This window comes from Battus philenor, unplaced genomic scaffold, assembly GCF_028537555.1.
Source record: "Battus philenor isolate CCGP_79_NKW_IND1 unplaced genomic scaffold, ilBatPhil1.0.hap1 SCAF_1, whole genome shotgun sequence".
NCBI classification, from domain to species: Eukaryota; Metazoa; Arthropoda; class Insecta; order Lepidoptera; family Papilionidae; genus Battus; species Battus philenor.
This window is the reverse complement of record NW_027181661.1, coordinates 9,429,183-9,451,012: the sequence shown is the minus strand read 5'-3', so window position 1 is coordinate 9,451,012 and position 21,830 is coordinate 9,429,183. Positions and strand designations below refer to the sequence as shown.

The 21,830-nt window shown below is 31.1% G+C and overlaps 2 protein-coding genes across 2 annotated transcripts in view; both read right to left on the bottom strand.

Annotated features, from left to right (window-relative positions):
- LOC137918449 (uncharacterized) overlaps window positions 1-127 on the bottom strand; it is a 179,984-nt gene extending 179,857 nt beyond the window's left edge. Inside the window, exon 1 of the mRNA XM_068761269.1 lies at window positions 123-127. Coding sequence (XP_068617370.1) covers window positions 123-126 — 4 coding nt within the window. The 5' untranslated portion in view covers window position 127. The remainder of the gene's footprint in view (window positions 1-122) is intronic.
- Window positions 1-20,195, bottom strand: part of Fhos (Formin homology 2 domain containing) — a 54,335-nt gene extending 34,140 nt beyond the window's left edge. Inside the window, exons 1-3 of the mRNA XM_068761280.1 lie at window positions 20,116-20,195; window positions 16,759-19,748; window positions 16,229-16,262 (exon numbers count right to left, since the gene is read on the bottom strand). Coding sequence (XP_068617381.1) covers window positions 16,229-16,262; window positions 16,759-19,748; window positions 20,116-20,133 — 3,042 coding nt within the window. The 5' untranslated portion in view covers window positions 20,134-20,195. The remainder of the gene's footprint in view (window positions 1-16,228; window positions 16,263-16,758; window positions 19,749-20,115) is intronic.
- Between the last annotated feature and the right edge of the window lie 1,635 nt (window positions 20,196-21,830).

Here is a 21,830-nt window from a genome sequence, read left to right as displayed (position 1 = left end):
TAGCTTGCGAATATATTGCAATGCTGTACACGTTTGCCTTAATAAGTGTTATTAATTTTATGAAGCCTAGAGAAAGGTATAACAAGCTTTATTTACTTGTAGTAATAACCTTATGTAAAATGCCATTTTCGTGTTAATTATTATTCTTATATACATATAATATATATAAATAATATAGTGTTTTACTATAACGGACAAATAACTTTTGTTTAAAAGCGAAATGGCCGGTATGATTTAGAAGTCGTACCATGCGCATTCGTCAGGTCGTGATGCCAACTGTGACCCAGCACTTGAACCTTACCGACCCCGGTCGTGTATAGCTACGATCACGACTTCGCTTGTCTTCCAACTACGTAATTGTGCCTACGGTGAATTTTAAAATGCAGTCTCATTCATAATAAATTTTATGTATACTAACTGATTTCTAGTTTTAAAATTTAGTCCGCGTATTTTCATTTCTTGTTAGGTGCAATTGAATGCAAAAAAAGAAACTATATCGATACATTGACACTCATTTTTGTTTTAAATAAATGTAACGGATGTGGTTCATGTTTTAAATGATGGAATTGGCATAACATTCACCTGATGTCACTTAGATAAATGGTAGTGATAAAATATAATATGCTCATTACCCCAATAATTACTTCGCAATTTATGGTAAAAGTAATAATAATGATTAAAAGTAATAATAATGATCCACAGGCAGACCTTGACTGTGTTTTCGGCTAGCGTAAACGTTCTTTTATGGGATCACCGCCACTAAATTTTGGTAACATATAAAATTAAATATCAGAACAAATATTTTGCAGTTCTTATAGGTACTAAACTTATGTTTATTAAAATTAATTAAGTCATGACAAAAAGTTTTTCACTTGTTTAGTATTTCGTCTGTAAATAAAGGGAACGATATCTGGATTAGGAACAATCAACTTAATTTCAAAAGATTTTTAAGTAGGCTACGTCAAAGAAAGAGTTTATATTAGCAATCTTCGAACTTTTGTGAATTTAAGATAAAATTCCGCCGAGAAATCGGTTCAATTGAACCGCGTTTCCTGCAGCATGTGGCAGCACAAGGCTCCGTTTTGAATAACATGTGCGACTGAACGGAAAACATTCTCTATAAAAAATAAAATCCACGTCTTTATTTTGTCGTTCAATGATTTTATTAAAACTGTGTGTCAAATATTACCTTCTTTATTTTAATTTGGAAATATAAATCTGCTAACAGACATCCTGTATTAGTATAGCTGATAGTAAATACATTTATTAAGGTTGTTAGCGTAATTGACAAGTATGCAAAAAGTTTGTATCTAAACCGTGTTAAAACACGTAATAAAATATTAGAAAGTACTTTTGTCAGCTTGTCTATGACACGTCCGTAATTGCCGCGTCCGTTAATTTCTAAGCTACGTGACAATTTCTGTATTATTATGCGAAGGTTTTTTTTATTAAGTTATTGTGTGCGTATTTTCTGATTATAAGTACTGTTATTTTAAAAGAAACTACATAATTACTTTTTGCAATGTTCGGACGACGCTATGATGCAATACGTGAAATATATGGCCTTAGTATAAATTTTAGTTATATCTTATCTGTGCGCAGTTCCGCAGTTCCCGCGCATTTCGATAGTAATCAATTTACGTCATTATGTGCAATATGACGGTAATTATCATTTTAATTACGATACTTAGCGTATAACGCATACTTTTTTTTTAAATTTGATTATATATCATTTTACGATATATTTTAATTTTTAATAATAACTTTTGAGTTAACATAAATTGCATATCATATCTTTATTTAGAAGTTTGTTGCATTTCTACTAAAAAAACTGTATCGTGAAGTAAACGAAAACAGTCCTTGCAAAATATCCATGTCATTTTATCCTTAGAAAGTTCTATAAATTTCCAATATGATTGTTAGGAAGCGGCCTGCAACCAGCATTTTCCGACGATATCAATGAATTCATAATTTTACAGGAGTGTAAATATTAAAAAAAAATAGGTTACGTCCATAACTTCGTTAGGTATTACTAAGTTTATTTTATGACGCTAGTTTTAAGTAAATTTTGACTTTTTGTGACATTTTTTATACATACGGTATAGCATCCAGAAAGTTCTTATTGATGTAGCAATTCGATGAAATCGAATAATATGTATTTAGTTGACTTAGATTCATGTAGGCTTGTTTGGAAATGTACAAAACTTTTCTAGTGGAAAAAAGTTCGTTTTCAAATTGAGTAATGTCATCAATAAAACATTGAAGTTTATTTATAAAAGCGACGTAAAAACTAGATTTCATCTATGAGCGTTGCAAGACATTGACATGTCTGGAAAGTTAACAAGCAAGTTTCTCCCTTCAATATAACATAGAATGTATCAGTAAGATTTACTAAATATCATAATACTAGAATTTAGTTTATTTAATAGTAGAAATGTAACAAAAAATGTGTAGAAATATCAAAAGCAATTGCACGGTATATTTAGTATCTATCTCAAGTGTTTTCCATTACGTGGACACTAATTGTGGATATGAATGATCATATTTTAAAATAGTCCTGACAATGACATTACGTAAATGTGAGTAAAAACAACTTATTATTGTAATTAATGCTTAATGATTTGTTCGTTTTTATTCCTACTTGCTGATTGTTTTTATGATGTGCGATTGCTAAGCATTGAAGAATCTAAGTTGCATTGGAGTATTTTTTTTTGTATGTAAATATAAGTAAAGTTTCAAAATAAATCTATAAAAAACTATTGTAAAAACGGATACAATTTCTCCAACAACTTTTTAGTATGGTTTATTTAAAGCCATTTACATATTTTTCCTATGAAAACTAAATAATTCAGAATAAATAACGAAATAGATAGGGGCTTTCATCTTTTAATATATTGTTTTAAAAGCACAAGAAGGGTACGAATAGAAAAAAATTAAATTACCATTAAAAGGTAACAAACCAAATTAAATTTTATATAAAGGATGTAATCTCACATAAAGTATTAAACATTGTTATGAACAATATTTTCATTACTATAAAAATTTTTATCATCACCATACCATACCAGTTGATAGACCCCCACTGCAAGGTACAGATCTCACCCAAGATCACCATGATGATTTCCTGCGACCTCAACTAAGTCGTCGGTTTACCTAGATGTGGCGAGGGTAACCTATTCTTGCCATGTCTACCGGTTCGTGAACGCTACTCGAGAACCTTCCGGAACCGCTGCCCGTCAGTTGCACGGGCAATATACCACAACCACTACCACTTCAGACAAACAATTCAAGATATGACGGTGATTTTGATCTTTATCTCGCGGCAAAGATCCGTGCCTAGCTCTCTTATTGTTCTCTGGGTGACCTTGAGCTTTTTTTTAAGGCCCATCGTAAGCTACCATGTCTCGGATCCGTCTGGCAATACCCGCAACAGACACTGATCAATGACTTTTGTCTTCAGGCGTTGCGGTATTATATGTATTGTAGTATACTCCTACACTCTTTCGACGTTAATTGAAAACTTATTTTCGTAAGTATTCGTCGTTTAATATCAAAATAATAGTTGTTTTATAGTCGTTTTTTCTTGACTTGCAACAAGATTATCGTGGCAGGTAAAAATAAAAAAACTAAAAAAAGAAAAAAAATAACACTATCCGCTTTTTGCAAATACTTATTATGGTGGTCATGTATGGCGAACGCGCAGAACCGCACTTTCGTCTATCCGTATCGGAATACGGAGGCGTCGAAGCTGCCACTTCCGCTGTTGAGCAACGAGGCTTTATTAGAATTCTTCTTTTGGCTAGTTGACGTCATATTTCGATGACATTCGATGAACGTGCAAAATTTTTCCATTTCGTCATACAAGAACACGAGTTATTTTTGGTCCTTAAAGTATGTAAAGTGTTTGAATTCAAAGCCCGTGGATATTCTCTATCTATATAATACTTACTTTTGTTTAATGCGCAATTAGTCTTTGTAGAATTCTTAGTCATTAATAAGAATTAACATTTTTTCGTAAATTCTTACACGAAAGATAAATAAGTTTAAATAAAAAGAGGGCAGTTTAGGATATACAATACATATGTATACAAATTTTATTCAAATGACTATTTCTAATATAATAACAAACTTTTAAAATATGTTTATTAAATGGGAATAATTAGCGTTTTAAACTAATTTATTAGTTGATAAATTAAATTGACAACATTAATTCCGAAATAATATTAAACTGAGTAAATTTGTAGACGACATGTGGTAATTGTTAAAAAAGCGGTCATCAGCCACGTAAAAAACATGTATACAAACATAAAATGGAATTGGTTAATAAAAACACATTTTAGTTTACAGTACTAATGTGTGTTATTACTGAATGTTGATGTAAACACTACAAAAAGGATTCCGTAAGTGTGCTGTCGACCACATTGAGTGTGTAGTGACGTTTGCTAACAAGATTGACCGTGACAGTTGCAGTTGCCCTGGTGTAACTCAAAGGAGAAAGCGTTTAAATAACTTGCAAATAACTTCTAATTTATGTATCACATATAATTTACATTATTATTCTATTACAAACTGTTTATTGGCTTGTACAAAGAAATTATTTGTATGTCGTCTCAATATTATAAAACCGGAATATATATATCGATTGTTTTTTTTTTTATCATCACTGCATTAATTGGAAAACATTGATTTTTTAAATTATTTTATTATTTTATATCACATCCTACATTTTTAAGGTGTACATTAAATAAAACATTTGAATCTGCTCATTTTTATCAATATCTCAAATTATCTTGAATTTCTCTAACTAAAAATCAGTATGAACCTTGAGAGTATACTTGTGTTATGTCTATAAGGACGAATTAAATACAAAGTTATTCTAATTAAGAACTATGGAGACGGCTTTGATGCATTATCTGTTGGTTAGTTCTGAAAACAACTTCTTTCGGAATCTTTACATGGGCGCAAACAGTAGTAGTTATCGTCTCACTCGCTCTAACAGACATAGTTTTGTCTCTCACTCGCCAATTGGCACTTTGGGATTTTACGGTACAAAAGTGTTTTCCAAAGTAATATTATATCCAATCTTCAATTTCAAGTAAACATGTATCGGAATATCCGTTCTTTGATTATATATATTATCCTTTTCCTTTCCTTCCTCCAATCCTTATTAACCTTTAATTCAATAAAACAAAATTAAAAGATATAGTTCTTATATCATTTGAGTTATTATTTACCTTATAAGGTCACGGGTTTCACTTTTGTACACGAGATAATGGTTTTATTTAATTATTTAGAACGGTTTTACAGCAAATCTTATAGCTAAGTGAGGATTAAACATGTCAACGAGATTCCGTGTAATCCATTTTATATAATCTATTATTAGACAGCATATGAAGAATAAATAAATCCTTTTATTTTTTTTCCTCTGTAATTTATTTACGTTGCGTTGGCTACTATAAACATGCCAATCAATCTTCGATAAATTGGCATTGATTAAAACTTAAATACACCTCGATTAGTAGCTACGTGATCAGTTAACAATTTAAATTAATATGGTAGCACACCGATAAGAAAATATTGAAAGTAAATTGATTGCCTCCCCTCTCATACTTCCAGGTCCCGTACTATGACATTCATTACCTGACCGCATAACAGATATTGCATTTCGTGGAAGAAAACTTAGAACCCATGATACCGTCTGTTCATGCGATGGTGAGAAAATTTACCTACAATACAGTGCGCTAACTTAACCGCATTCTATTTTTAATGCTATTAAATAATTGTAGGTCACTTGCTTGTCGCTGAATCTGATTATTGAATATTGCGTAAGTTCTTTTTCTATGTTTTACGCATCACATGTATATTTAACAAAACTTAGATCTGAATTGTTTAGCTCTAACCACGTGTTTAATGATCGCTTTCGTATATAAACACCTTTTGTCTAGATGAGTTAGTTTAATGTTCAATTTTATGTTGTTTTTAAAATCACGAGAACGTCGACTATGCATTATATGTGGTTTTAAACTCTGAAAGCTTATCATTTAATAATGAAATATAACGCATGTATACTAGAGGTGATAGTAAAGGTTTTTAAAAAACTAATAAATAAACTAATTATTAACAGATAAATGATTCATTATTTTTCAAAATAGTCCTATTGACAATCTTCACAATTTGTCGTAACATTGTGAAAAGCAATAGGCCTAATCCACTTTTTCGAAAACTGCCACATATTCTTCGGCATCACCAAATCGAATTCCTAGAAAACAATTTTTATTTTTGGAAACAGATGAATGTCTTATAATGCAAGGTCGGGCTGTAAAGAAGGCGATCCAATATTTTCACATGTTGTCTTAAAAGTAACCTGTCCGACAAAATGAATGAAATGTTCATCTCTTTCAAATTAAAGTAACGGAATTCTTGAGTTTCTTGAACAAAATTTCTTGACGTCTAGAAGAATTTGCCTCAAGTTAGCTCGAATAGACAGGTATGTAACTCTTTGCAGATTCGATCGTGTGTCGCACAATTTTGATGTCAGTTTCAGTAGTCACTGTTGAAGAACTTCCCGCACGCTGATCATCACAGAGATTAGTACGATCCTGTTCGAACGTATTAAAGCAGATATAAATACTCGTAGTAACACATGGAGCTCCATCATCGAGGTAACAAAAGTCTGTCTGCTTTTGTTTCTGACCAAATGAAATGGTCTCACAAATCCATAATGACATCGTAACTAAATTTTTGAGTTACTACCTCTTTGTGAAAATGAATGATAGAATCATGAAATGTACGTGAAAGGATATTAAATACACAATAGGTTGATTTTCGATTTTTTTTTATAATAAATATTACAGCATAATTATTAAACTTGCCTGTCCTAAAAACTTTTAGTGTCACCGACCGTAACAGGTATCATTAGAATAACGTTTTGCTGTAGTACATCGGCATGTAGACAAGTTGTCTACGCGACTTCATCTTTTGTTAAAGAAACAATGTACACGACGGCAGCAGTTGTTACGATTGGTTTATTTCTACAAGTTGCGTAACGAGGCGCGCACGGCTGTTCATGAATCATCTTCGTTTATTATCCTCTTCGCACTTCGTAATAAAATAGAATTTTTTTTATAAATTTTCGTAAGAATCACTGAAACGGAACTGATAATAATCGAGCATAGCTTGGTGCGCGCGGATACCAGAACTATTGTTGTAATAACGCTGCGATTGTAACTTTAATTGGTGTAATACGTTATATGATGCAACGCAGTCATCCTTCGTATTCTACATCAATTTTGCCTGTATTACTAAACATCAAAATTACGGAATTTGTACTAGTATGAAGCACGTATGATAAATTGCATTTTGATTTATTACTTAATGGGCACGCCTATTTTATAACAAGATATTTCTTTGGGTGTCATTTAAGGGAAAATATTTAGGTTAGAGATAAATCTAGGTTAACGAGGGACCCTGATATTGAAGTTTATATATTAATTATGAATTTAAAAACTTTGACGCAATAGGTTGACTAACAATTTTTGACACACACTTTCAAATCATTATTTCAAGTATAATAATTATAGCTAGAAATTAAAGTTTTTTAACTTAAAATTTGTAATAGATAAAAATAATAGTCGTAAGAAAAATAATAGTCGTATAAAAATGTAATAGTCGTGGTTTTAACAGGCTTAAGTTTATAAGTCATAATCTTAGCCCAGAAATTATATAACTTAAAAGTTATGTAACTCTCTTACTCTCAGTTACTTAGCTCACAAACAGAAGAAACCTCTTGAGAAAACCTCTTGAGGTATAGCCTCGATGCAAAAACTTCGAGGAGTATCCAATAATCCTCATAATCCTCCGATCAGAAGGCTTAAATCCCACTAGTACGATACTCTTCTCCATGGCTGTTTTAAGAGATGTTACATTACTAATTACATTTCTAATTTGTTCTAGTGCTTGTAGTAGTACTTCACTTGGTGTAAAGTCAACTCTGCGTCACACATATTAATTGTCGACAAGAAACTAACTAACCACTGTTCAATTCGGCCATACAAGCTGTCTGTACAAACTATCCTGCAGGCATTTCCCGTGACCGTTTGTGCTGCATTGTTTAAAAAGAAATAAATACTTTCAAACCGTTTTTTGATCGGCTCTTTGCTCACCTTGAATGCAGCGGGTTCTAATTTGTTTCAGTGGTGTTTGTTGCCTGGTGATAAGGTGTACTTTTCCTTGCATTCTATTGCCTTTATCATTTGTTTAAGCGAGGAAACTAAATGGTGGATTATAACGGTGAACTATAACGTGTAACATGATAAAACGATGAGTCATAGTCCAAGCCCAGTCATTGTTATTCTTTGTGGTAATTTCACTCACTTCAATTTAATAAGATTTAAATTTTATGGTTTTCTGTTTATACATAGTTTTACAACTTTTTTTGTTTACTATTGATTTGGGTTCGATGTCTTGACGTTTTTGCTTGGATTATTATGGATTATTAATTTAATTACGTAAAATTTAACGTATAATTACACGTATTTAAAATTATATTATTTAGTTTTTGTAATGTACATTATTTTTATTGGCGCACTGAAAACAATTTAACTTCTCTAGAAAAAAATATAAGCACTTAGTTATAGTTGCCACAACTTGTAAGTGTCTTTTGAATAGAATTTTATTATTATTTTAGCGTAGGATGTTCACAAGCAAAACGGACCGATGTCGTCGTTAACATTGTCAGAAATGTCAGAATACTTTAGATATACGCTACTTCCAAACGTTCTTATTGAAAATCCAAAAGTGTCATCATCGTGATTTCAGCAGTAGGATGTCTATTAACAAAGTTTTGTTATTAGACATTTGATTGACGACTGGTAGGCTTCCAAAGTCCGTGTTATTAAAATACATCTTTCAAATAGAGCGAATCGTGCATAATTTCACTTTCATATTTCAAGTTTATATACAAACTATTATGCTTTGCTTTTATATATTTTAAAAAATTAATGATATCCTTTAATGTAGCTATTATTATTTATAAAATAGCAAAATAGAAAAAAGGAAATAAACAGTAACGTTATTATTAAAAGAAGCTATACTTTACAAAGGTTATTTATTCAACTAATGTCCATCGTGACTCCTTCAGTGCGGACGTAGGAATTGTACGAAACGCCCACGCGTGTCCATATGTTGTTTTCCCACGTCTACCCACTTCGATTCTGGTACTCACAGATATATCTATCCTTTTTTCTCAATGGCAATTGAAAAAGGAGAGTTTAGACCGCATATTAAATGGTCAACATTGAAATCAGTGGTCGTCGTTTTAAAATATACTGCATGTTGCAGATGATTGCATTGTTATAGTTGTTATGAGCATTGATAAATTGTAATTTTAAATAAGATAAATGTTCTTTTTTGAAATATATAAAAAACTATAACGAAGCAATGTTTTTGGTTGTTTTATTTATCGACATATTATTATTACTGCTTTAAAAGCATTTATTTATTTAAATAGTGTCCGCTGGTTCTAGCCGAAACGGGTTGCTAATTTTAACAATTAAATTAAAAAAAATTATACTCATGTATCGGTTGTGAGATGAGATTATTCATGTTTTACTAATCGACTATCGTCTAAATCTATCTAATCAGCCAATGGCCGATGGGTCACAGATGCTAAATATGTTGATATCATAAGACCATATGAAAATAGAATATCATTTAAATCTAAATTTTATTACAGTACGGAATATATATTTACTATTTGTAATTAAATAGCCGTCACGTAGCTAATAAAACAATATGTTGGAATTTTGTTGCAATATTTAGTTCAAGGTTGCTTTTACTTAAGAATTTCAGCAAATGAGCGTTCAAAGAAAGATTATATTTATTTAGTTAATAAATCTCAAAAATAGTACAGTGGTTGTTAGCATCCACTTAATTCGCAGGCTGTGGGAACCTATACAGGTCATGTTTAAAATTTAATTATATATAATATAATATTTTGACGACACGTTTTAGAACATACATAAACGACTAATAAAAATTAATAATCGGTATAAGCGGACAACTTTGCTCATTATTATCACCATATTTGCCGTAAGACGTCCACCACTGGATACAGGCCTTCTCAGAAACAGTTAATCTTGTGCATAAGTTACTTCGCGAGAATAACTTCACGTGTCTAATGTCACTTACTTATGCTTGTTGCCTCGGTAGACAATTAAAATTTTACAAAGTTTCCTTATAGACTAAATAGATAAAACGATTAAAGTAGGTCAAGATAAATATGCAACATATAATAATTCGAGATTTGCATTCGTTATTGACATTTGTGAATGTTTTTTTTTGTAAAGGGGAGAAATCTTATAATTAAGTTTATTATTCTTTTTGCTCATCGATAGTTTATTTTTATTTTAAAATGTATAAATATGCATGATTCGTAAAAGAAATAAATAAACGAGTGAAAAACTGTGGCACGACGTTGATAGCAAGGAATATATTGCGACGTTACTGGACAAAACATTTAAAATTAAGCAGCAATCCAATTCCAGCGCGAATATATTACGTTTATGGTAACTATTCGATTTTCGAATTTATATTCTATTCACATATCTACATATTTAAATAATCTTTCGCAATCTGTAGCTTAACAATGTCCACATAATCATTAATAAGACGATGCTTTGGGATCAAAAATAGTATCTTTTTTTTAGTTTACAGACATATTTTTTCAGTGTTACATGAAATTTTTGTACATATTAATTTTTACATACGTTTTCGTTACTGTTTTCGTTTAAATTGTTATCCATTAGTTAAACCAAAACTAATTACACAAAACAATTATTACCTACATCAAATTTTGTGAAATAAACTTTAAAACAAACTAATCGTGTCGGACTTTAAGGGGAGGCCGTTTCCTTGCAGGCAATGTCTATGGACTCACATGATGGTTATGATGATGAATATAATGTTATCGCAGTTTCACAAATTAGTTTTCGTAACCTGAAGCATCTTTGTCTGTCACTGTTTTTGATTTGATTTTTGATTGAATGAACAGAAACTTGTCTATAAGTTGATAGTATGTGTTTCTTTGAAAATTTATGTCACTAAAACCACTGCCACGGCTTTACCTTATTGGTACGATTGTCGCGTAGGAATGAATGAATTTAGCGCTAATATACATTCATTAGATTTTACAATTGACCCTCTATCGTCATTCAGGAATGGAAGGAAAGTCATTAGTCATAACCAAACGAAAACCCAATAGTGCAAATTCTTCATATACAAATCAGGTAAGACATCATAACATCTACGAATTTGGTAAATATTTAGCGAAAAATATATTGAGTAGGTAGCATCTTGTATGTTATTATGTATCCCTGTAGTATTTACATTCTTCAAGCCATAAGTGACGTATGCGTTTTCATCATAATTGCTAAGGTGTCGATTGATTTCTACGAAACTTTATTATTCATTTAACATTGAAAATCGGGTAAACGAAGCCTTTTTGTTAATTTATTTTATTTAAAACAAATAAACTAAAATATTATTATTAATAAGCCTCGTTTATACTTTTTTATTATTTTCTACTACTTTTTTATTATTTAATATCAATGTAGTAAAAAAGAAACGAAAGATTATTTCGTCAATATTGCAATAATTTGTATACGTTTTATCCATATTTAACATTTCATATAAAAAAAAACGTGTATGACAAATATTTAGAGTAGCATGAAAAATGTTATTAAGCTGGGGCTTAGTATTCGAAAAAATGCAATATTTCTTACTTCATTAAAATGAAGAAATGATTTTCACAAACCTATATTGAGTACCTTAGTACTACACCTAGTTAATCATTTCTTTTCTACCACTTTCCACTGAGTAGTTAATGAAACCGGTCCTATCAAGAAGGCTTTCCATTCTTTTGTTAATTCATTAGGAAAGATCAACCATCCTATTTTAAATGCAAAATAGTCTTGTATCGTCATAAGAATTGATGAGATTTTCAACAATGCCGTTAACTCAATTGTTGCGAAATGATTACAAAAGTTTGATGTGGAAATTAGTAGACTACAAGAATATATCTAAAGTTCAAGCATGACGCAGGTCAATAATTATATATTATATATTTTTTATTGGTCTCTAGTCTTTATTGGTCTCTACGCACAAATGTCATTAACTTATTACTATGGTCAAAAAGAAACTTAATCATGTCATATAATGAAATTAAACATAATTGAAATACACAAAGTAATCAATATATTTGATTATGATACATGTATTATCTAGTCTTTCGTGTTATTTTTCTGTGTAACTTTATGTTAAACTGTAAGAGGGTAATTTTATTAATTGACATTTCAATAAATTCGTCACCGAACAAATCACTACAGTAAGTTGTATCGAAGTTTTAAATAAAAAAATACTAGCTTTACATTGCACGGTAACTTTTTGATCTGTTTGATTAAGTAGATTGGATATAAAAGAATATGGTTGCAAGAGTATAATCGAAACGTTTGCTAACTTGTAACGATTGGTGACTTTTATTTCTATCAACCGGTCGCTTGTGCGAAAAAACCAGTCACGCCGATACTTACGGGTTCTGACCGGTCGGATCCATTTAAGCGAAGACTTTAAACTAGAGACGAACGGGACCGGTCCAGCATTGGTCTTGGTAGCCTTTTAAGACTAGATCGAGCAGGAGTGCGTTTAAAAATAGATCTAGGTTCTGTCGAAGTCTTCTTATTTATAGAACTGGCTTTGACTATTTATTGAATTCTTATAAATGTAAACAGTGGCAAGGACAGAATTCAAAATCAGACAAAAAGGCAATTTCTGTATTGAAAGAATCCATTTTATTTAGAGGCTTAAAATACACAGGGTCTTATATGTAACTTTCGAGCAAAGAGACAAATTTATTTTCTCTCTTATGGTATTACAACCTGTTGATTAATAATCTTTCGCATAAGAAACCGTTGAGTACACTTCATGTTCTTGCTTAAACTTCAAAAAGGCATATATAATTTACGTTTTCTATTAAAAAGACCACGTTATTATATTATTTTATTAAGGTAATAATTCAAGCGTTTTTATCGTAATCTGTGCGAAATGCTATAAGCTACCGAACGAATAGCAAAATATTAATTGTAGAAATTATTACTTATAAAATACTTATATTTCTAACACGTCGAATACGTTAAATTTAATAATTCTTTGAATGTTTTCTTGAACTTAAACATTTATATTTATAATATATGAATTTTAAAATATATGAATGAACTTAAACATTTATATTTATAACGATTAAGGAGAGTATGGATGAGACAAAATTGATCATATAGTTACTACGTTCCTGGACCATCATTTTTATGGTGACTCCAGACCAACATATCTAACAAGAAGAAACATTTTTAAAAATCGGCATCCCAATTGTTTACTCTGGTGACATTTGCGAATTCCGTGGATGCAAGAGTGCGGTGTATTTTAACCTAAAACCTTTTTCAGTTAGCCAAGCTCGAGGGATCACTGGAGAGCTTGGGCTTGGGCCGCTACATACTACAGTTTCAACGGATTAGGTACTCTTCTATTACCTTTTTATTCTAGAACTCTAGTATAACTTCTTGTAATCGAGAAAAGATAAGAAAGAAAAAAGGAACACATAGAACACCAATCGTAAGGAACGGTGGTTTTCTAAAAATTTGTTAGGATTCAAACATGACTTATTCGTAACGAACATTATTTCTAATATTTTTTTCCGCGCGTCGCAACGAGTTTATAATTTCGCAAGGCATGAATGTTGTTTATTAATAGATAACACTATTTTATCACACAATATTTCTGCATTTCAATAAATAATGTTGAAGACATCGTGGCAATTTTTGGTAGAGGCCTATGCCTTGTAGCGGGCCTCTGTCAGCCAACATGATGATTATGATAAATAAATAATATAAAATACTTATTCATCTAGCAATATACCTAATAATAGTGGTTTATTATAAAATGATGTCGCACGCTATATAATTTCATTATAAACGTTTATAATTCCAACTATGTAACATAAATTGTTTAAGTATATTGTTTATATTACGAATAAAAATTTATAATATTCTATTGTTTTAAATTATAAATGGCTTTTTGTTCTGTAATAATTTTGGTTTGTAAGTGTAAAAGTAGTGAAGTCGTTATCTGAGCCGTTAATAAAGGGACCGGATGTGTTAAAAAACCTGTCGGTACCCGAACACTCAGCGCTGTACAAGCAGCCTGCTAAGGTACGTTCTTGGATGTTAAACTTTTTTGTTCATTGAAGAAATCACCTGGCTCCTGCATTAGAATACAACACATGATATTATGTAATAAATAATACCATTATATGTTATACATCAATGTAATAAACAAGGACAGCGCTCTGTCTCTCTATTAACATTGATTTTTTTGGTATTTCCATATCCCTAAAGAATAACAGTAAAATATGTCAATGTCATGTAACCCTCTATTAACAGGTCAACAAACAAAATAAGCAGTAAAATAATAGTTAATGTAATATTAAAATTTTACCTACATCTATATGTACTGTACATTATTTATATATAAATTTATATGTATATATATTTTAAGTTTATAAGTATACATATTAATTTGAAAGCTTTCCTGTAATTAATAATTATAAACTAGTATCTTCGCAAGTCCGACGTTGAAAATATTTATTCGCGTGTGAATCGAACATAAGGTAACTGGTTTTCATTTTCTTGTACCTAACAGGCTTCCTATTTATTAAGATGACACTGACAGGTGCAAGATTAAATTAAACTTCAATAGTTTACTTATAATTTGTATCAAAACAAAATCTAATAAATTGAATATATAGTTTAACTATAATGAGGTATTTGATTCTAAATATTTGAGTTAAGTACTTTGATACATGTCAGATGAAGCATTTAGTACAAACAATAGCTAAATGCTTTGACCATAGCAATTCGTCAGAAAGCTCGTAAATCAAAAAAGACAAACCTAAAAACCGGCTCCGTGCATAAGAATAATATTTATAAATCAAATTTAATATAAACTTCGTTTTAGTCCAGCACTACCTTAATTGAGATCCGTACACAGTCTTTAAATAATTAAAATCACTTCATTGTTTTATGATCAATTTTTAGTTCGCCCGAAAGTATAACAAATCACTCGTGTACTGTGCCCAGTACCACCTTCAACAAAGCCATAAGCATAACTGAGGAGTCTGTTGCAAGACAGCTTACCTCAGGTACAATTTTTCCGTCAATGTTAACCGACTACAATTAAAAGTCTTCGACATTCATGATACGCTCCTACTAACGGGTGATTGTTTTACATAACAAGGTTATAACGTAAAGAACATTGTATCACATCGTTGACCACGAAAGAAAGAGATGAAAAGTACGTATGTTTTCTAGCCTACATAATATTCATAGAATAGTTTACATTTAAAATGTTTAAGTATATTTTCTGAAATGCATTATAAGTTTGTGTGATCATTATAATATTGTTCTATTATTAATGCATCTATTCCAATAAATGATTTATGTTTGTGGCTAAATAAAAATGTTGTAGCCACGTTTACTTTAATTTTGTATAAAAATTTTCATTTATAAGAAGTTAAATATTTAATAAAATTCATGATCAGTATCGGTGACGTCACTCGGTTAAAATGCCTGCAGAGCGGACTCTATCGCTATCTCATTTTAACGCTATATTCCCATAGGGGGCTTATTCAAGGATGCGGTGCACTCTTCAGTTCACTGCTCCCTCTGTGTCTTGCGCGGAAGCCTTACGCCAGGTTCGGACAACATTAGCTAGATTTCGGATTAATGTTTGTATCGCTTTTAAAGTTTTCGTGTATCAATGTTTCACAATATAATCCATATCCGCATCTTATGTAAATAAGTAGATAATCATTTAAGTTTTTTAATATTAGCGTGCACGAATAGCATAAGCCTGTATAAAAGTTTTGTTAGCAATATATCGACAATTTTTTTACAATGTCATCTGACTTTAAAGAACAGTGTAAATATTTGATTATCGTTATTTCTAAAGACGTAACCCTTCATATTGATTAATGCCTAAATTAAAATATGATTGAACAAATACATTGCTTCGGAAGATCGACGTGATAAAATTTATTATTCATAAACACAAGTTGCATAGAATTAACAAACTCGATTATTTTTAAGTATTCTTTTAAAAATATTTTTAAATTGATACGTACCTGATCTTCATCTTGGTAATCAACTATGTCGCTCCTGTAATAAACACATTTTTTAAAATTAATATGGTCTCGTAATTAATCGGTATGATTATTTTTTAAAGGTTTATGTATGGCTCTATTAAGTTTAATAAAACGTTTTAACACAATATAATTTCAAGCTGAATAAAAGGATCTAGATTGCAAAAAGCACTTCTCACAATCAGGTTACTGCAAATATTGTTTAATGTTAATAACATTTATAAAAACCGAGCCATAAAGACAAGCAAATTTTGAAACGAGGACTATGATTTCACAACAAAACATTTAGTTGTAATTAATTCTTATATAAGTACTGAGTTACTATTTTTGCAGTTATAAATTACAAAACACATTATTTTTTATACTATTTTTCGTAAAATAAGGACAATGTAATCATTAAATAATAAATAGAATTATGAACAGAATAAATATTTTATGAAGCGTAATTTTTTTAAATTAAATTATTAATGAATAAAAACAGCGTTTATAAATTTGTAGAAAATAATTTGTACCTGCAATGTAGCTTCCTTATAACAGGCCTTTGTGCAGTGCTGTCGTGTATACGGACCTGAGTAGGATCGATTTCTTCGCAATCATCATCATCATAGCTCATTTGTCCAGTTCTTCGAGCTAATATTGAATCCAAAAAAGGACTGTAAATTTGTCCGGAAGTACCTAGTATGTCATCAATATCAGTATATCGGGAAATGTACTTCTCAGTACCTCTCTGGTATATAATTTGATTATTATTTCCTCTAAAATGACGGTTATTTTCATAAGGAGAGCTACGAGCTCGAAAAATTTCGTGGTCCTCAGGAGTTTCTAAACCTTCTGGACTTCGACGGTCGCCCAAAGGTTCCTCATCTGGTAGATGTAATGGAAATGGCGGTATATGAGATAGAGGTACATACACATGTACTTCTTCGGAATCAGAACTATCGCTTCCTGTTTGAGCTGGCGGCGTTGGTAGCTTCTCGATGCCTTCTGGAATGTTGTTGTCACTTGATAACCACCACGGCTGTTCACCTGATTCAACGTGTCGTATTCGTCTCAATGGGAAATTTTTTTGTTCAGAACTTGATCTACTTAAACCATTTTGAATTTCTAATTTACTGAGATGAGAAGAACTTTCTCTATAGTCTTTTTGTCCGCCAGAGTCGCTATTTCTAATCTTAAATAATTTTTCACTTTTATCGCTATCACTTGATGATTTTCTAGGAGGAGTTAGACGTTCAATGCCTTCTGGTACATTTGCACTGCTATCGAGCCACCATGGTTTTTCATCATCACAAAGAGCATATTTCCGTAGGGGTTTCATAGATTCCAAATTATCGTTAATTTTCAATTGACATGTTTGGTTATCGTTCGAAAGATCGTTATCTGAATTCATTTTCCGTACCATATCATTACGTTCTTTTGAGCCTTCTTCATCGTCTTCTGAATTTAACCACCACATTTTATCGCTAGTTTCAATAGGACGAACAGATTTTAATTTTACTAAGCGCTCGTCATTTGAAGCTACTGTATTATCAGTGTTGAGTTTACCTTTGTTCGATTTGTCAATATCAGTTGCAAAAAAGGACCCATCTTTACTTGTTATTTCTACCGAAGAGTTCTCTAATCGTTTAATATGGTCAATAGAATCTTGGTGTCTTAATTTAAATAGATTAGTGACGGGGGCTAAAGCTCGTATTAAGAATGACTTAGCTTCTTCGGTGGCTCCTTCAATTTTTGTAGTTCGTAAAGGAGATGGTTGTTTATTTAATTTATCCTGTTCCTCTAATGGTCGAGTTATCTCTGTACTTTTAAATTTATGATTGCTTTCATCTTCACTCACTGAAGATTGAATTGACAATGTTGTACTAGATTCTGGGCTATTGCTTTCTCGAGATTTTGAATGAGTTGATTTATGAGGCCCATTTAATAAACTGGTGTTTATTTTTGAAGAAGATTTCGTTTTAAGATCTTGTTTTTTACTTGAACTTTCTGTGCAGTGGTCGGAATCGGTAGAACTGTTTGATTTGCTTCTTCTTTTGACCACCTTTTTTTTTGAATTTGTATCGGATGATGAGTCTGTACTAGACTTACGTGATTTCGATTTCTTTACTTTGTTTGCTCCATCAGGTTTAGGAGGTTGCGGGGGTAATTGATTGCTAGCTATTGTTATTTCTGGCGATACAAGTTCTGTACTAGCATTGGCCGTTTTAGCTTGCTTTAATTTTAAATTCACATTTATTATTATTTCCGAAGTGTCATCTTCTTTTGCAGAATCATAACAATCAACGACATTAGAAACTGAATTAGATTTAATTTCATTGACGATTCCTGTTCTACTCTTATCGTCACTGTTATCTTTACATATTGAATGATTAGAGCTTTCTCTACACAAATGCTCCGCACTATTAGTATGGGTATTTCTCTCATTACTGTTCGTTGATGTATGTTCACGTAAATTTGAGTATTGAGTTGAGTATCTACCTGCATAACCAGTATAATTGTGAGAAACAGGAGAGTAATATGACCAATTAGTCAAGCTCGTTCTGCTAGTACTACCATATCTACTAGATCTCGTAGGATCATCTAGCCTATCAGATTGAATTTCTTTGTGAATCATTTCGGGACGTTTTTTAAATCTAGTTATAGTGTTTTCAATAGTTTTAGCCAAATCTGCGCGTCTACTTCTTACATATGCAGATGATCCTGGAGGCGTGGGTGACGTGTGACGTGTGACAACACATATAGTTTCAATGTCATTTTCGATTTCTTTTCTCTGTCTGTCTTCTACCTCGTTCGTGTTTATTGCATTATCCTTCAAAGCTGTTTCTTCACTACTTGTAACTAGAAATTGTTTGCTACTCTCGGTTTTATTTGTGTCACTAATATTTACTGGGGGTATGGAAGTACTTGTATTTGATGTAGAATTTTTTAAATAATTTGTCGACAAACGGCTCGCTATTGCGTATCGGTTAACTGTGACTTCGGGTTTAGTATCTGTTCTCGTTGCGGTTCGATTGTAATTTGTTGTTCGAGGATATAATTTATAGCTGGATAGGTTACTATAGCTAATAGACTTATCAGTCTTACTTGGAATGTCTTTGTCGCGATTAGCGGGGCTTATATCTCTTTTTTTATCTTTTAAGCTTTTTGATAATTTTCGGTCAGGGCTAATGTGTCTTGAAGATTTATTTATACCATATTTAGCAGGTATTGATATTGGACTAACGTCTCTGCTTTTAATCGTTGTAGGAGCCAACATCTTGTTAAAATCTTTTTTCTCATATTTAGTAGTTTTATCACCTTTGTTATAGCTTGTGTACCGGTTAGCTACGGTTGATATGGGTGTTTCTTCTCTTCCTAAGCGATCATTACAAAGGATAGGGATACTCGATGTTTTAAACGCTGATGTAGGGTTGATATATTTAGCGGTGACTGATGTGGGCCTCTCGGATAATGCGCTTGTTCGGCCAGTCTCGCGATTTCGGCTATAACTTGTTGCATTATACTGAAACATACGTAAACATTTGTTTTTATCAAAAATTATGTGGTCAAATATATATTACCTACAATGAATGAAGTTTAAGGTCGAAAAAAAGTTTTCTTTTTTCAAGGCGCAAAAGAGTGCGACATAAATATGATAATAAATAAATGCTTCGTAGTGGACGTCTATTTACTGACATGATGATGATGAGATGATGAGAGTAAGCGCGAGATTTAATCTTATTTTCGCGAGTAACACGAAAACACTGTTTATATGGCAATCGCACTTAAATAGCTGATTTATTAAAGTAAAATGTTATATTTTTTAACTTTTTTTTTATTAAGTACCCATTTATTTTATTGCAAGTATATCATTAAACAAAAATACTTACAGAATTTCTGAAGGACATATTTATTAATTTTCATCCAGCATCCATGCGTGCGAGATTGATTTCAATCTTATTATAAGGCTGTAATAAAAAAAATATATAAGGTGAAATATGCAACTGCTTATATTGAGAAAAGTTATAACCGCTAAAGAAGCATATAAACATTGTAAAATATATCTTCAATAAGTAATAAACACAATTAATTATTCGAGTTAGTTTTGTAAAACAGATGAAAGTGTACTCGAATAGTAATTATATGTATGATACATATTGTGTGCATATTACTCTCAATAGTTCTCTCATATTAAGAGAGAAAAAGTAAACAATGATTTACTAATAGCTTAAACAGTACGTGCTTTAATAGTAATAAAAAACTAATATATGATTTATTTCATGTCAAATTTGTATGATTATTATCGTATTTTTGACAAACTGCATATATAAGGAGGTCTAGTTAATTTTAAATTATAAACTTATATGAGTCGTCGTTTCAGACCATAGATGTCGACGCTTGGTAGGCGTGAGCAGTGGCAATCCTGTATAATTAATGCTTAAAGTTTGAACTGTATAAAATTACAACCCGGAAACTGAACCCGCAATCTACGATTGCAAGTTTTAGTCCTCTACCGCTGCGCTACAACTAGTATGAGTGGTTGACATTAATTTTTATTCATAATTGAACTTAAATTCACCATTTTAAAATTTTGAGGTTAGATAAACGTTACATTTATTTAATCTCTTTTTCTCATGTTAAATATCTGCAATACCCAGGATAATAATAGAGGTAAAAGTTATAAATAATAATAATCATTAGTAAATATGTTAGGAATAAACCAATAATTCCACTTTTATACAAAAATAGAAAAAAGGATGAGACACAGACCAGAGTTATGCCTCTCCAGTAATTTAGTCAGCTGCATATTAATATATTAAGGTAAACGTGCGACAATTTCATTCAGATAACAAGTTTTACCCGGTTCGTATATAACAGTACAACCTTCATTCACATACGACCTGCTCGTGTTATAAAGTTATGGATGCTCTGAACAGTCTACTGGGTGTAACGGCACTTTTAAACTGGTTTTCATAGTTAAAAAATAAACCATCAATAATAAATGTTCTTTGTTTATATAAATAAAACAGCTATTAAAATGATATGTGTTTGTAAAAGACTGGGTTGGCTTTAAAAAAGCTCTGTTTTACTGTAATTGGCCTCTAAAGAATTTTTGTGCAACAGTTAATAATTACAGGAATGATGGATTCAACATGCTCTATAAGCTGGTTGTCACATTTGCTGAGCAATATATATAACCAGTCAGACGACCTTCGATTTAGCTTTGTACAAAATGAAGAAAGATGACTTTTTATTCAATACAAAATAATATTATACAAATTTTTGACATATAACATTCTTGCACTTGTTTTTTTGGATCGATGGTTTTTTAATTGATTTTGTCAGATATGTATGTTTTAATTAATACACATCTGTCAAAAATTATTTTTGAAGTTTTTCCAAATAAACTTTCATACATTATTATTTCATTCATTATCTTACAATAATTCACAATTAACTTCAGCAAATATCGTATATAACTTATTATTTAAATAGTTCTAGGCTACTAAAATTGACGTCATTAATATCTAATATTAAAATAGAAACGTTTTAAATCAACGTTTCCGTAGTGACCCATATTGATTCAGTCAATGGACAACCGACT